Consider the following 14,479-nt stretch of genomic DNA (forward strand, 5'->3'; position numbering starts at 1 on the left):
TTGTTATGGTGATTCATATACTTAAATATAAAACAACACAATTAGACAAAGTAAGCAACAACAGACAAAAAAAGGGGTTCGTGAATTGACAATTGGTAGTGGACAGTGACAATGCACTGTTGTTCGGGGTGCGTCTACACCAAGGTGTTTCGGCCGTTTAGGTGGACCAATTATGTCCCAGCATATGTACGGCCTTCATCAGGACGAAGTGCTGCACGGGGTGGAATAGGTGCTGCAGGGGAAAGGGAAAAACTCGTCAGGGGAGTGTGTTCGAGCGTGTATCATTTAAACAAAGGAATAAATCCAATACTGTGAGGCCATAGCTTACCTGTGGATAATTATTTCCACTGGCACGAATTTCTAGTATTACGCCAGGCGTGGGAAGGTTCTTAGTGTAATCCTATGAAAAAGCAAAGAAGGGCACTCAATAGTGATCTGGTGTCTTACAGATACTTAAATAAGAAATGAGTTATAGGTCAACCAATCTTACCTCACTTGTGAGGATCTTGGAGTGGGATGGACTCTGATTTTAAATATGCGTCCTCGCGCGGGAACCTGAACACATAAATGAATAAGGGGCATATTAGTGGGGGTTCCACTCAGGGAACAAAATGCCTGACCTAATGGTGGTGTGTCTACAAAGATCTTACCTTTGTGCATGAATCACGAATAGCGGGCCAGTTGAGAGCGCTGTAGGAATGTGCCGACTCACTCCGGGGCTCGAAAGGGGCCTGGCGGCATAGTGTTAGTAACGCTGTTGCTAGGAGCCTTTTCTATTTATACGGCGGCCATTTTGGATCGAGTGCATCCGAAAATGACAGATAACTCAACCATTAGGGCTCGGACTGGAAAAGTACACTATTATCAGTCTTGGCCATGGTATGGCCAATCTAAAAACGTAATTTAGAATGTAAATTTAAAAAGTTATATCTATGTCGGCCATGTTGGATACAGTGCATCCGAAAAAGACAAATAACTCCACCATTAATGCTCGGATTGAAAAAATAAACATTTATCAGTCTCAGCCATGGTGTGGCCTGTCTAAAAAAGTAATTTAGAAGTGTAAACTTGAAAAATGGTTTCCATGGTAACCTCAGAAGCCTTGTTGAAGTACAGGGCGTATTAGTGAAACTAAAGGGAAATTAAAATAAATTAGAACACTGAAAGCGCTCCTTGTGCTTGAAATGACTGGCAGGGTAGTGACATGACGTGATGTTGACATGCTTTTAGTAATGGAAAACAACCACCGCTGACTATAACATCGAATGCTTACGCCTCCTTGACGATCGAGCTGCTTATCAACCTCTGGATCATAATCCCACAAAAGATCTTCAGGAAGAAATTGCCAGCCTGACACAGCATGCTCTAATGCAGGGTTGGATATGCGAAGAAGACAAAAGGTTCTTAAATAAAACAAACCCACGCGTTCCGGCATTTTACATTCTGCCCAAAATGCATAAGAATGTTAAAAAAACCCCTGGCAGACCAATAGTGTCTGCCTGTGAATCACTTCTGGAACCACTATCTGTTTACACAGACCATTTTCTAAAACCCTTTGTTCTGAAGATGCCCTCCTATTTAAAGGATACAACGAGCACTATCAACCTGCTAAACGATCTCACATTGAGCACCGACAGTCTACTTGCCACAATGGACGTAGAGGCTTTATACACATCGATCCCCCAACTTGATGGTCTAGATGCCATACGAGAATGCCTGAACACTAGAAAGGATACTGAGTCCACCCCGACGAATTTCATTTTGGAGTGTGCCAGACTTGCGATGTCGGAGAATTTCTTCCTTTTCCAAAACCAGATCTACAAACAGATTAAGGGTGTCAGTATGGGAGCCAATTTTGCCCCCGACATTGCTAATTTATATATGTCACACTATGAAAGCAAAAATGTATTCTGTGAAGAGAACCCTTTCCTAGGAAACATCTCCTTATGGAAACGATTCATCAATGATATTATCATCATATGGAAAGGGACCCCTCTGGAATTACAGAACTTTCATCTCTGGATAAACTCAAGAAATCCCAACATAAAGTTCACAATACAATGGGATCACCACCAAATCGACTTTTTAGACCTACATATCTACAAAACAGGCGACCGGCTCAAGACAGAACTTTTTCGGAAACCCACTGATCGTAACAGTCTTCTCCATTTTCAAAGCTACCATCCTATGGGCTTAAAATATAACCTACCTTACGGGCAGTTTTTAAGAATACGGAGGAACTGCACAGACATGGAAAAATTTCAACTGCATGCAGAGGATTTAGGAAAAAGACTAATCAACAGGGGTTACCCACGAAAGGCCATCAGTCAGGCCCGAAAAAGAGCCAAAAACACACCAAGAGATATCTGTCTGGAAAATAAACCCAAGATAGAGTTGAACAGGATGGTATGTGTCACAACCTTTGGACCACTAAGTCCATTGATTCAGAAAACCATAAAAAAGAATTGGCATTTGATCAAACATCCGGGGACACTGGACAAGGTCCCATGTTTTGCATTCAAAAAGAACAGAAACTTAAGAGACGCATTGGTTCACACGTTCATAGAACCACCACGAGCAATACAAGCCACATTATGGGATATGCCTCCCTTAGTGGGCCACCACAAGTGTGGCCACTGTGTAGCATGCCCTTTAACTCTACAGAAAAAAACTTCTGAACATCACGGAGTAAAATGGACCATGAATGATTTCACTAACTGCAACACGAAGGGAGTGATCTACGTGATACAATGCCCTTGCAACCTGATACACGTAGGCAAAATCATACGGGCCATCAAGATGCGAATATCGGAACATCGGTCCTGTATCAGGAACAAAGTTGCCGACAAGCCACTAGTAGAACATTTTACCAACAAAAACCACAAAGATACAGATCTACGATGGTTCATTCTACAAAAAGTAACACCTGCAAAGCGGGGGGGTGACTTAAATAAAACACTGACGCAATTAGAACAGCGTTGGGTCCACAAACTAAACACTGTGCACGCAGGTTTGAATATTGCGGTAGAATGGAAATCTTTTCTGTAGATCCCAAACATTGGCAGCGTCATCATGTATATGCACCTGTAAAATGCCTATGACCTGCGGTCAAGAAATGTAATATGAAATCTCTACCAAAGGGCTATGAATGAATTAAGATGCCTATCAGTGTCTATCAGCTGTAAAGATTTCCAACAATGTCGAATGGCATGCATAACACTGAATTGACTGGGCCACTCGAACCTGTGTACAAATTGTCCCTTGTCGAACATGTGTACAAATTGTGCTATGTTACTATGTGGATTTGTTTTCCATTACTAAAAGCATGTCAACATCACGTCATGTCACTACCCTGCCAGTCATTTCAAGCACAAGGAGCGCTTTCAGTGTTATAATTTATTTTAATTTCGCTTTAGTTTCACTAATACGCCCTGTTCTTCAACAAGGCTTCTGAAGTTACCATGGAAACCATTTTTCAAGTTTACACTTCTAAATTACTTTTTTAGACAGGCCACACCATGGCTGAGACTGATAAATGTTTATTTTTTCAATCCGAGCATTAATGGTGGAGTTATTTGTCTTTTTCGGACGCACTCGATCCAACATGGCCGACATAGATATCATTTTTCAAATTTACATTCTAAATTACGTTTTTAGATTGGCCACACCATGGCCAAGACTGATAAGTGTATTTTTCCAGTCCGAACCCTAATGGTCGAGTTATCTGTCATTTTCGGACGCACTCGATCCAAAATGGCCGCCGTATAAATAGAAAAGGCTCCTAGCAACAGCGTTACTAACGCTATGCCGCCAGGCCCCTTTCGAGCCCCGGAGTGAGTCAGCACATTCCTACAGCGCTCTCCACTGGCCCGCTATTCGTGATTCATGCACAAAGGTAAGATCTTTGTAGACACACCACCATTAGGTCAGGCATTTTGTTCCCTGAGTGGAACCCCCACTAATATGCCCCTTATTCATTTATGTGTTCAGGTTCCCGCGCGAGGACCGCATATTTAAAATCAGAGTCCATCCCACTCCAAGATCCTCACAAGTGAGGTAAGATTGGTTGACCTATAACTCATTTGTTATTTAAGTATCTGTAAGACATCAGATCACTATTGAGTGCCCTTCTTTGCTTTTTAATAGGATTACACTAAGATCCTTCCCACGCCTGGTGTAATACTAGAAATTCGTGCCAGTGGAAATAATTATCCACAGGTAAGCTGTGGCCTCACAGTATTGGATTTATTCCTTTGTTTAAATGATACACGCTCGAACACACTCCCCTGACGAGTTTTTCCCTTTCCCCTGCAGCACCTATTCCACCCCGTGCAGCACTTCGTCCTGATGAAGGCCGTACATATGCTGGGACATAATTGGTCCACCTAAACGGCCGAAACACCTTGGTGTAGATGCACCCCGAACAACAGTGCATTGTCACTGTCCACTACCAATTGTCAATTCACGAACCCCTTTTTTTGTCTGTTGTTGCTTACTTTGTCTAATTGTGTTGTTTTATATTGAAGTATATGAATCACCATAACAAACTATGTATTTTGATTGAGTTTGCGTTACTTACACGACTGTTGTGTCAAACTATGTGACCCCATGTGTTTGTAAATATATCCTATAAGCCTGTACGGTTGGTTTCATTAAACCGTGTGATGTTATGTTGTTTGGAGAACTGTTCACTCTATGTTGATTTTTACAACTGCATAGATAAACAAACTATTATTTTCTCCAAACAACAAAAAAAGTGAGTTTCTTTCTTTTTCTCCTTTAATGCAGAGGGTAATAAGGGGTGAAACAGTGTGTTTTCATTAGAGCACTCTTCTTTGTACCGGGTCATAGAAACAGTCGAGACATTGTAGGCACTGGTAGTAATACCCTTATTAGAATCGGTTTTGGGGTGCTAGTTGGAAAGTACCCACTCGCAGGGCACCTGAGCCAGTAAGAGGCGGGAGGTGAAGTGCTAGATGCGAGCACGCCTGAGCATGCTGGTCAAAGCTGGGTGACAAGTTCGAGTTGGGAAGTTAGGAGGGGAGGGCAAGGAAGTTGGGGTTTTGGGGAAACGTTTGAAGTTAGCCATCACTGTGAAGGCAAGCGTCCCCACACAGCACGATCCTCCCCGCAATGAGAGACAATGAAGGACTCTCCCAAAATGGGAATAAGGTCAAGACAGAGTGCAGATGAGCGTAAATGGGAGTTTATCAATTAGAATAGGGCATGCAAAGAACTCTGCAAACTCCGAGAGCGCTCTGTCTGACAATAGCAAAGACAGGCGTATATATTTACAGAAAACGTCATCAGAACCTACATACTATAGGGGGCACAAGTTCATTGGGATTGGGTGGCGACGACTAACTATAGGTGCTGCTGCGGCGTGGTTGGTCTTGGCTGGAAGACGTCACTGGTCAGCCTCGTGGGTTGGGCTGGGCCTGGCAGGTCGGCTTGAGTTCATCCGGGCGGTGTTGGTGTGCCAATGCGGCCTGTGGCAGAGATGAATGCCTTTCCTGACTTATTTGCCCTCGGCCATGCACACCGCAGTCATTCAGTCATTACAGTGTTATTCTCTTTAGTAAATCTTTCAATAGGTTATTTTACAGGTTAATGCAACACAGGAGGAATGCACCTTGTGAGGGGTCTGGTGGCCGTTTGTCAGAGCATGATTACCTGTGTCCTGTTGACCGGTATCATAGGTCGAGGGGCTCGGTCCTGGGGCATGGGACGGGTGGTACATGTCTTTCTGTCTTGTTAGAAGTTATTATGAATGGGCCGCTGTATATTACCCCAGTGTTGGGTGTCTCGATTACACGGAGTCATAAGTTTTAAGATGATCTGGTGGGTTGTGGGGTTTACGAGGGGGCGCTGGAGGATCTGTGTATTCAAACAGAGGTTTACTGCCGTGTTGTAAATAACGCAGGTGGCAGGCCGTGGCCTTGGATGCTGTAGCGGGACCTACAAATCTTTGAAGCGGCTCCAGCCTAATTGGGGGAGGTGGGGCAGTGCGGCGCAGGCCTTAGCTCTCTTGTCTGGCAGACTTCGCAGGGTGGGAGGGAGAATGGCCTTGCGCATATTTACAAAGGTATTTTTTCCCGTGTGTTGCCAACTTTTAGCTAACGGACATTTAATAACATCTGAACACTCTTATAATATTCACTTAGATCACTCGAATACATACATTTCAACTTCATTAAACGTTTCTTGGATACAGTCAATCTGAGCACCTTGTAACTTGTATTGCATTCTATCAACTACAGAATTTAATTCTTTATATATACATTTGCATTACGTGAGGTAGTGACCTGGTTGGTGGGACACAGAGAATGACGCCCGCCACCATGCGTGACGGGAATGACATAAGGGTTGAGATGTCTACACAAGACTAGAGTGTTTGCACGTCTTTCTCATAAGCCTCATGTATAGTTGCATGCATCCTCCTCTGTAGTCTAGCAGCATTAGTTCAGTTATGGCGAGGGGCCGCGGGGTGTGGGTCCTTCATTGCTGGTGTCATATAAGCATGCGCTTCTACAATCATTACACAATTTTGCAGGTTAAGTAGTTTTTAACATTCATACTTGGGTTTTTTCTGCTTTTATCGGAAGGCCATGCTACAGTTCTCCCCATCACCCCGGCCTGGCTGACCGGGTCATGCTGGGAGCAGTAATACATTGTGGAAGGTGAAATGTTACAGTGTTAGTATTTCGTGCAAGCTCATGTCCTTCTTGTTCGTGGGAACGCGCTCACAACGGATCTGCCAGGGTGCTGCGGCGACAGGGATAATTGAAACTCTCCAAGGGTGGGGGCCGCGCCACGGTGCGCTGAGCTCACACCATCTTTACCAGACAAAATGGTTTCTGGGCCTAGCTAGATTTTAATACATGTGGGCAATCAATATGTGTGGGCAATCAATACGTGTGGGCAATGTCTCCAGCGGGTGAACCCTCCATCACCTGGGCCCGGGTGGCATGAGGGGACGCCCAATGAGCCATAGCCCTCACCTGGGGAGAAAACGCAGGCGAGGGGGGTCTCCTGGGCCAGTCCTCCCCTACAACTGTCACAGAATATATTACAGACATAAGAGACAAGTGTGGGTTGTTTAGAGTGCACCGAACCAATGGAGGGGGCCATAGAGTGATCGCTTGGAATGTCAGGGTTTTGAACAATTACATCAAGTGGAACAGCATAATGACCCATTTACGCCACCAGAAAGTGGACGTTGCGCTCCTACAAGAAATGCATTTAACGCCAGAGAAACAAAGCCCTTGCCTCCAAGTGGTGAGGCAGCACGACAGGGTCACCCTACTCAGCATATGCGAGGGGTGCTCATATGGACTGCCCCGACAGTGCCTTTTCATGTCATCCAAACGGTAACGACAAAAAAGGCAGTATGGCCCTGGTCCATGGTTTCTTAGAGAAACGCAAGATGTGCTTTGTCAATACCTATGCCCTGAACAACGATGCAGGTGTACTTGTCCGTGCTTTGACCCCAAATTAGGCCCCTCCAGGCACATCCCCATGATTTCAGGGTAGGAGGGGGGGAGAATTTAATTGTACACGAGGCCCTAGAATTGACAGGTCGGATTCTAAATACACACATCCGGCCACACGAGCAAAAGCACTTAATACATTAGTGAAAGCCTTGGACCTAAGACGTATGGCGTAGCCTTCACCCGTAGACCCAAGGATATTCTCACTACGCAGCCCCTCAGGATTTTCCACACTAGATTAGATTATATTTTCACAGGGGTGGAAACTATGAGGGAGATCACACAAGCAGATTACAAAGCGAAAGTACTTTCGGATCATTCACCGCTTCTATCACATAGCAGATAGTCCTCCCAAGAGCCTGTATCCCGACGTGGAGGCTGAGAGGAGAGGCCCTGAGAGATCGTGCATTTAGAGAATATCTTTGAGAGGGCATAGTAGACTACTACTCACACAACACAGGCAGTGTAGCGTCGGCAAGAACATTATGGGAGGCATTTAAGTTAATAAGGGTACAGGCTATGGGCGGGTTGCAGGCCGCAATTACAAAAAGAAGTGGTGAGGTCGGAGAAAGTGGTGGTAAGGCGGGTAGGGGATATGGGAGCCAGCGCGTCAGAATCCAATAGATTAAAACACGAGTATAAAACATTGAGACAGGTTAAGGAAGCTAAGCTACTCAAAATATGTAGAGAAACAACATGCAGAAGGAGACAAACCGGACAGGCTGCTCGCTTGATTGTATAAGAGCGATACGGAGCGCCACACGATTGGGTCAGTGGTAGGGCACAATGGAATACTGCATGTAGCACAAACTGCGATAAACAAGAGTTTTGCGGATTATTATAAGTCCCTGTACGTTAATACCACGGTGGTGCAGGTATCAAATATGGAGGAAGCTCTTATGCAAAAAAATGTCCAACCTTGGACGCCAGAGCAGCAGAATTATTGGAGGCACCCATAACCCGTTAAGAATTGGTAGCCACAATCGGGGAACTCCCCACAGTCAAAATGCCGGCCACCGATGGGTTGCCCAGCAAATTTATAAAGAATACTTCCAAGAGGTAACACCCCACATTATTGGCAATGTTGAACAAGGCATTCAAGTTAGGAGTCCTTCCGACATCGCTTAGGGAACATACCCCTTCTTAAGCTCAATAAACCACATACGGACCTCGAGTCGTATAGACCGCTCTCACTATTACATCAGGATGGGAAGATACTAACTGGGTTGCTGGCGAATAGATTAAAAACTTCAATAGCCACACTAATACACACGGATCAGATAGGATATGTGCCGGGGATGAACATTACAAGCAACCTGCGCAGGCTGCATCCCATAATAGACTACACCAAGGACAGTACAGACCAGTATGCAGTAGCGTCACTAGATGCAATCAAGGTGTTTGATTCAGTGAGATGGACTTGGTTGGTACTCTCTGAAGAAGTTTGGGATGGGTCCCAATTACATCAAATGGGTCCAATTATACAGTATACCAGTAGCCAGGGTCAAAACAGGTAATCAAATTTTCGGCAGAACAATGGGTATTAAAGAAGGGCACAAGACAAGGATGCCCGTGGTCACCCATGCTTTTTGTCCCGGCGCTAGAACCACTAGCTGCGTATCTCCGGAAGGAATTTAAGGAAGCAGCAATCGATGCTCAGGGCAAGTGGCATATGGATATAGCAGCATATCATCGGCATAAGGGATATCTACAGCAACCCAAAACTAATCTAGAATAAGTGTTGGAACGCTGTTGGGCATTAGAGTAAGTACACAAAAGTCGAGTGTTTCAGTTGGCGGGATATGGTAGCAAGACAACGACATCACTCCTTGGTCTATCGATTAAGTGGACGACTGAAACATTCCGCTACCTGGGAGTGGAAGTATATCATGACTCGAGAGACGAACAAGCACACAACACACTGAAAGCAGTTAGAGGGTTGACAAAAGCTGTGGATTTCTGTGCAAGGCTTCCCCTTTCATTGATGGGTAGAGCTTCACTCCGGAAGATGGTGGCCCTCCCGAGGCGCCTCCACTGCTTCATGAACATCCCAGAGTTTTTTTTAAAGAACGCGACACCTTATGTACGAATATTTTGTGGCGCAGTGGTAGATGTAAACTAGCCCTGACTAAATTGCAAGGCACACATGACTAAGGAGTGACACAGATCCCAAATTTTGAAATGTACTATGTCGCTAGCCAGCTGCAATTTGTAGTGGGAAGGTTGTCAGACGAGCCGATTCAAAACACCCCCCAGCTGCAGTCGGCGTGTAGCCCATTCTTTCGAGAGGAAGTGGTCTGGTAGACGGATGCGTGTTTAAGGAACCCGCCCCTCCTACTGGCATTAGGGCGACGTGTGTGGCGTAGAACCTATAGTCTGAGGGGAATCAGTGCGTCATATTCCCCACAGGTTCCATTAGTGGCACTGAATGCTAGCAGTCAACAGCAAAGGTTGATCGTGCTGAAGTACTGGGAGTCTGTGGGAGTAACTATGGTGGGGGACCTCCTGTACGAGGGTAAACCCAGGGACTTCACTCATTAGCTGCCGCAACAGGCTTACACTTAGGCCAACATTTAACACACGCTTCCCTACTGCATGGGGTTAACCTAAAATGGCCAGCCTAGGGAGCAGAGCTCAAAGTAATGGAGGGAATCGAAATAATATATGACACGTCTGAGCGAGGGCCAGAATTTACGAACTAATCATGAGCCAACAAATTTACAGAACTACCAGCACTAGATTAAGTTGGGAGGTGGACGTCCTGGAGTCATTTGGGGAGGGAGTGTGGGAGAGGGGAGGGAGTGTGGGAGAGGGTGCTTTCATATCATAAACAGGTGTCTAGCAATGCGAGATTGCAGCTGTTGCAGCTATATGTGACCCACCAAGCATATCGGACCCCTAAGAGAATGTCAGGGTACAATAAAACTGAGGAACAATGATGTCCAAAATGTAAACTGGCTAATGCTGATAAGGTTCACATGTACTGTGTGGCACAATATTTGAACAAGGTGGCACGCTTAATGGCAAAAGCAGAGGTGGTTCTGAACTTTCACTCCTCCATGGCCTGTTTGCTTGGCGTCTACCCTAGGCCCAAGAAATTACGACATATAAGCAGACTCAAAGACCTAAGGTATGTACTAGCTAAGCGAAGGATAGCGATGGGGTGGAAAAAACAAGCTGATCCGGACGCCAAGCAATGGTTGAGAGATCTGCAAAATGGACACTGGCGGAAACTGCTTTGTGGCATGAGGCAGTGCGCTTGGATCAGGGGACGAACAGCACAGACACTAACTTTTGGAGAGCTACGCTTCACAAGCGGTTTAAGGATGAATAAGAACACACAAGTAAAGAACCACGGTTCTGGGGCGTATAGCAAAATGCTAGATCACCCAAGATTATGGGTACCAACAAATGTGGTTGCTGGGGGTAAGGAAATGGGTTAAAGGAGTTTGAGCAAGTTTACACATGTTAAATAATGTACGGTTATAATAAAACAGATTAAAATAAAAGATTAGCATGGCTTTTTACCGACTACTCATCCCTGTACTCTTGCAGAGCAGTAGTTTCATCACAGGCAGCTACTTTTTCTAGGTTCATATTTTGCCTATACCTCCATCGGGAAGGATTAAATGAAAAACTGCTATATTGCACTGGAAAGCACAAAATATGAGCGATTATTTTTTAAATGTTACTGCGCTATATACATTTTCATGTTTTGAGGTCTAAAACACATTTAAACAATTGCATCAGAAACCAATCTCTTTACTCACCTCCCTCACAGCATTGCAAAATTCACTTTGAAGGACCCTTTGCAAGGCTTGTAGTTTTTGTGGCGGTACTTCTCCACTTCTTTGAAGTTTTTCCAACAATTCAATTGCTCTGGATATGTCTGCATACGGAGGTAAAAAAACTGGATTATTATACTGAATACCACTCACATTCTGACTGAGAGACCAATCGTAATGTGATTTGAAACAGACATTGCTGTGGACAATTAAGGAAGAAGCATTACACTACATAATGGACGATACAAATAATAAAACAATTAATTTTTTTTATTTTTATTCAGCTGAATTAAATCAACTTTTCAATATACATATTACATAAAAGGAAAACAAAAACAAAACTACAAAGACATCTCATTGGTTCTAAAAACGAAAATCACCAAACAGTTAAAATATTTGAAATAAAGCAAAAGAAATACTAAAATAACTGTAAAACATTTGACCGTAAAAGAATGTGTCCTAAGAATCGAACTTCAGCGAGAACAAAAAATTCACAACCGCTATTTGAATGGACACATTACTGGTGCACAACAAGCTGGCCCATCTTTGCGTAGTATTCAACATTCCCAGGTGAACACAGTGGTGTGCAAAATACTTTAGGCGCTTACAGACCAGTGATGGGCACAGTGACAATAGATGTTCTAAGGTTTTGCTAATCTCTCTGTTTAAACAAAAACGACAAAGGTTCAATTCAAAGCTCTTATCAATATGGAATAAATGCCTTGCAACCAACATTTAACAAAATAGTGATTAGTTGTAAAGACGTAATTTGACAAATATTTCAAAATGTTATTGTCATAAGTAGACAGACATTTGCGGAATAGGGAAACATGCTTTCCAATGGTATTGCGCATGTAAAGAAATTAATCCCATTTCATAACATAACCATGGCCCCGGAACACACTGGGGGAGATGTAACACTAATTTCCAAAACTTAGCCTCCACTTTGTCAAAGAATTCAGTAGACCACGACGATTGAGTTTCCAGGCCACGAAGGATACATGGGACCGCTTTTGGTTTCCAATATATTAAGGCAGGTTTAAGGGTGAAATTACCATAACAATGTAATATAACTTTAGTTTGCGAGATTGCTGTGTTCAATTTCTGAGTCATAATCTCTTGATGACCTTTAGACACGACAGTACCTAAAGTACCTTAAATATCATTCCCAAATAAGTGTAGTTTGTAACTACCACAATTTATTTTGGTTGATTGTCCATGCAAATTTATCTGCACTGACTTGCTTGGCCGAGTAATTGGCAATTTGGGTTTTCTTTGTATTAATTCTTAACTCATTTCTTTCTATATAGATGTTAAAAACTTCGAGCAGGCTTTGTAGACCATTGGGAGTTTGAGATGAAAACTAGATCATCGGCATACATTAGAGTTTGAATGGGAATGTTATTCAATTTACGAGAGTTTGAAGGCACTGTCGCGAAAACTTGTCCAACATCATGCAGAAAGTAATTAAAACTAAAATCAAACTATAAGGAAGCAATAACATACATCTCAACCAACATTTATCATAATGTAAATATCCACTTTAATTCAGAGCTTAAGGACATCATGGTATGCTGCCTGCAGTGCCACAGAGGACTCTCGCATTCAAACATCATGAACCCCTGCAAGATCAATCACACCATGCTCAGATACCCTAGTTAATTTGGCATCACAAGATTAAATACAGTCTCAAGACTCAGGCCATACACTCTACACATTTGCATTTTACTGGGAATACCAAGCTTTGGGCCAATGAACTCCAAGGCAGTTAGGCAATTTAATCTGAATTTCAGATACCAGTACTGAAAAGTGGCCGATGGTAACCTAACTAGACAAATGTCTCAAGTCAGTTAGCAAGTTAGCAGTAAATAAAAGCATTCCTTACAAGAATAGTTTTAATCTACCTAGATCTTGGAGGTTCATCACCCTGTCCCAATTTTCAATCTTGTTTTCAGAATGTCATCTGGTTCCAGACCATTCACATCAAAATGAATAGTTCTATGTGGTCATATTAGTCTTTATCAGTAGAGGAATCCAAGAATGCATTGGGTGCAGACAATACATTTACTCAAATTTGGGGTACAATTGTGAGATGCCAAACAACTCTAAAAACTTGCAAAGATGGCAAGCTGGCTGTAGATCTTATGAAGATACACATAACTAACTATAGCTACAGAGTAACATCCTTTTATTCATTAGGTAAGCTTTGAAGTTAACCTTTTATATGGCCGTAGTATTGTGGAGGTTTAGAGTTTCAAGTAGGACACAGCCATGGCTTACCCTGAGGATGGGCAAAGTGATGGGGTAAGCACAACAGAGTCCATTAGGAAAGATGACAAATCCCCTGTTAAAACAAGAACTGCTAAGAACTGAAACAAAGTTGGTATCAACAGCCTTTAAAAATAGAACACCACAACGAGGCAGATTCCTGCAATACGACCGCCTGTTGTTCTGCTGGCCTGGAACAATACAGGGATCGTTAATAACCCATGTCTAGTAAATGTATTCTCTACCAATTTGCAATTGTAATATTGCCAAAACAGGGGGGGGCAAACTGCATCACCACAACAAACACACAGTTCCAAAAAGTGTTGATGGATCCTGTTGCAGTATGCCTGGGCATGAGGAATATAGATTCAGAGAATTAATTATCAACTGCTATGAACAGCCTAGTCCAGGGACAGCCAAATGGCAGTCTAAGGCAGCAGTAAAAAATAAGTTCAGAGCTGCTAGCCAACCATAAAAAGTCACCTGCAACTAATTCTTTAAATGCACAGAGCACACCATTTCTTACTCTCCAAGATTGGATTATCACTAGCCAATGGCTAATGACGTGCACCTGTTTGGCCCTGGTTTATAAACTGTGATGCCCAATAGCATGAATATTGACTCCTCTCTACTTGATACCACAATATCATTTGTGTTGGCAGTAAAGCTATTGTTCAAGTCTTGGATGCGTATATTCCCAAAATTACAATACAGCTTTTCAAAAAATGAGGTCTAAATACATTTTTGGAGGGACATTTTCACTGAAGCAAGACACTGTTTTGGTGAGAGGGGAGCAAGAGTTGCGAGGGGGGGGCACCCACTCCTTTAAAAAAAATGTGGGGGTGCGGTGGGGTCCCCCACAGGTTCCATGGGGTAATATCACCACAAAGAAACGGCACCATTCTTGTTATTCATGTTATTCATGTTATTCATATT

The 14,479-nt window shown here is 43.4% G+C and overlaps 1 protein-coding gene across 4 annotated transcripts in view; it reads right to left on the minus strand.

Annotated features, from left to right (window-relative positions):
- The window catches only part of LIN7C (lin-7 homolog C, crumbs cell polarity complex component), a 387,889-nt gene that overhangs the window by 188,063 nt on the left and 185,347 nt on the right, over nt 1–14,479 (minus strand). For all 4 annotated transcript variants that reach the window (XM_069623512.1, XM_069623513.1, XM_069623511.1 and 1 more), the window contains exon 2: nt 11,261–11,379. In XM_069623512.1, the coding sequence (XP_069479613.1) occupies nt 11,261–11,379 (119 nt within the window). The remainder of the gene's footprint in view (nt 1–11,260; nt 11,380–14,479) is intronic.

This window comes from Ambystoma mexicanum, chromosome 11 (assembly GCF_040938575.1).
Source record: "Ambystoma mexicanum isolate Mex_15411 chromosome 11, UKY_AmexF1_1, whole genome shotgun sequence".
In the NCBI taxonomy this organism is placed as follows: domain Eukaryota; kingdom Metazoa; phylum Chordata; class Amphibia; order Caudata; family Ambystomatidae; genus Ambystoma; species Ambystoma mexicanum.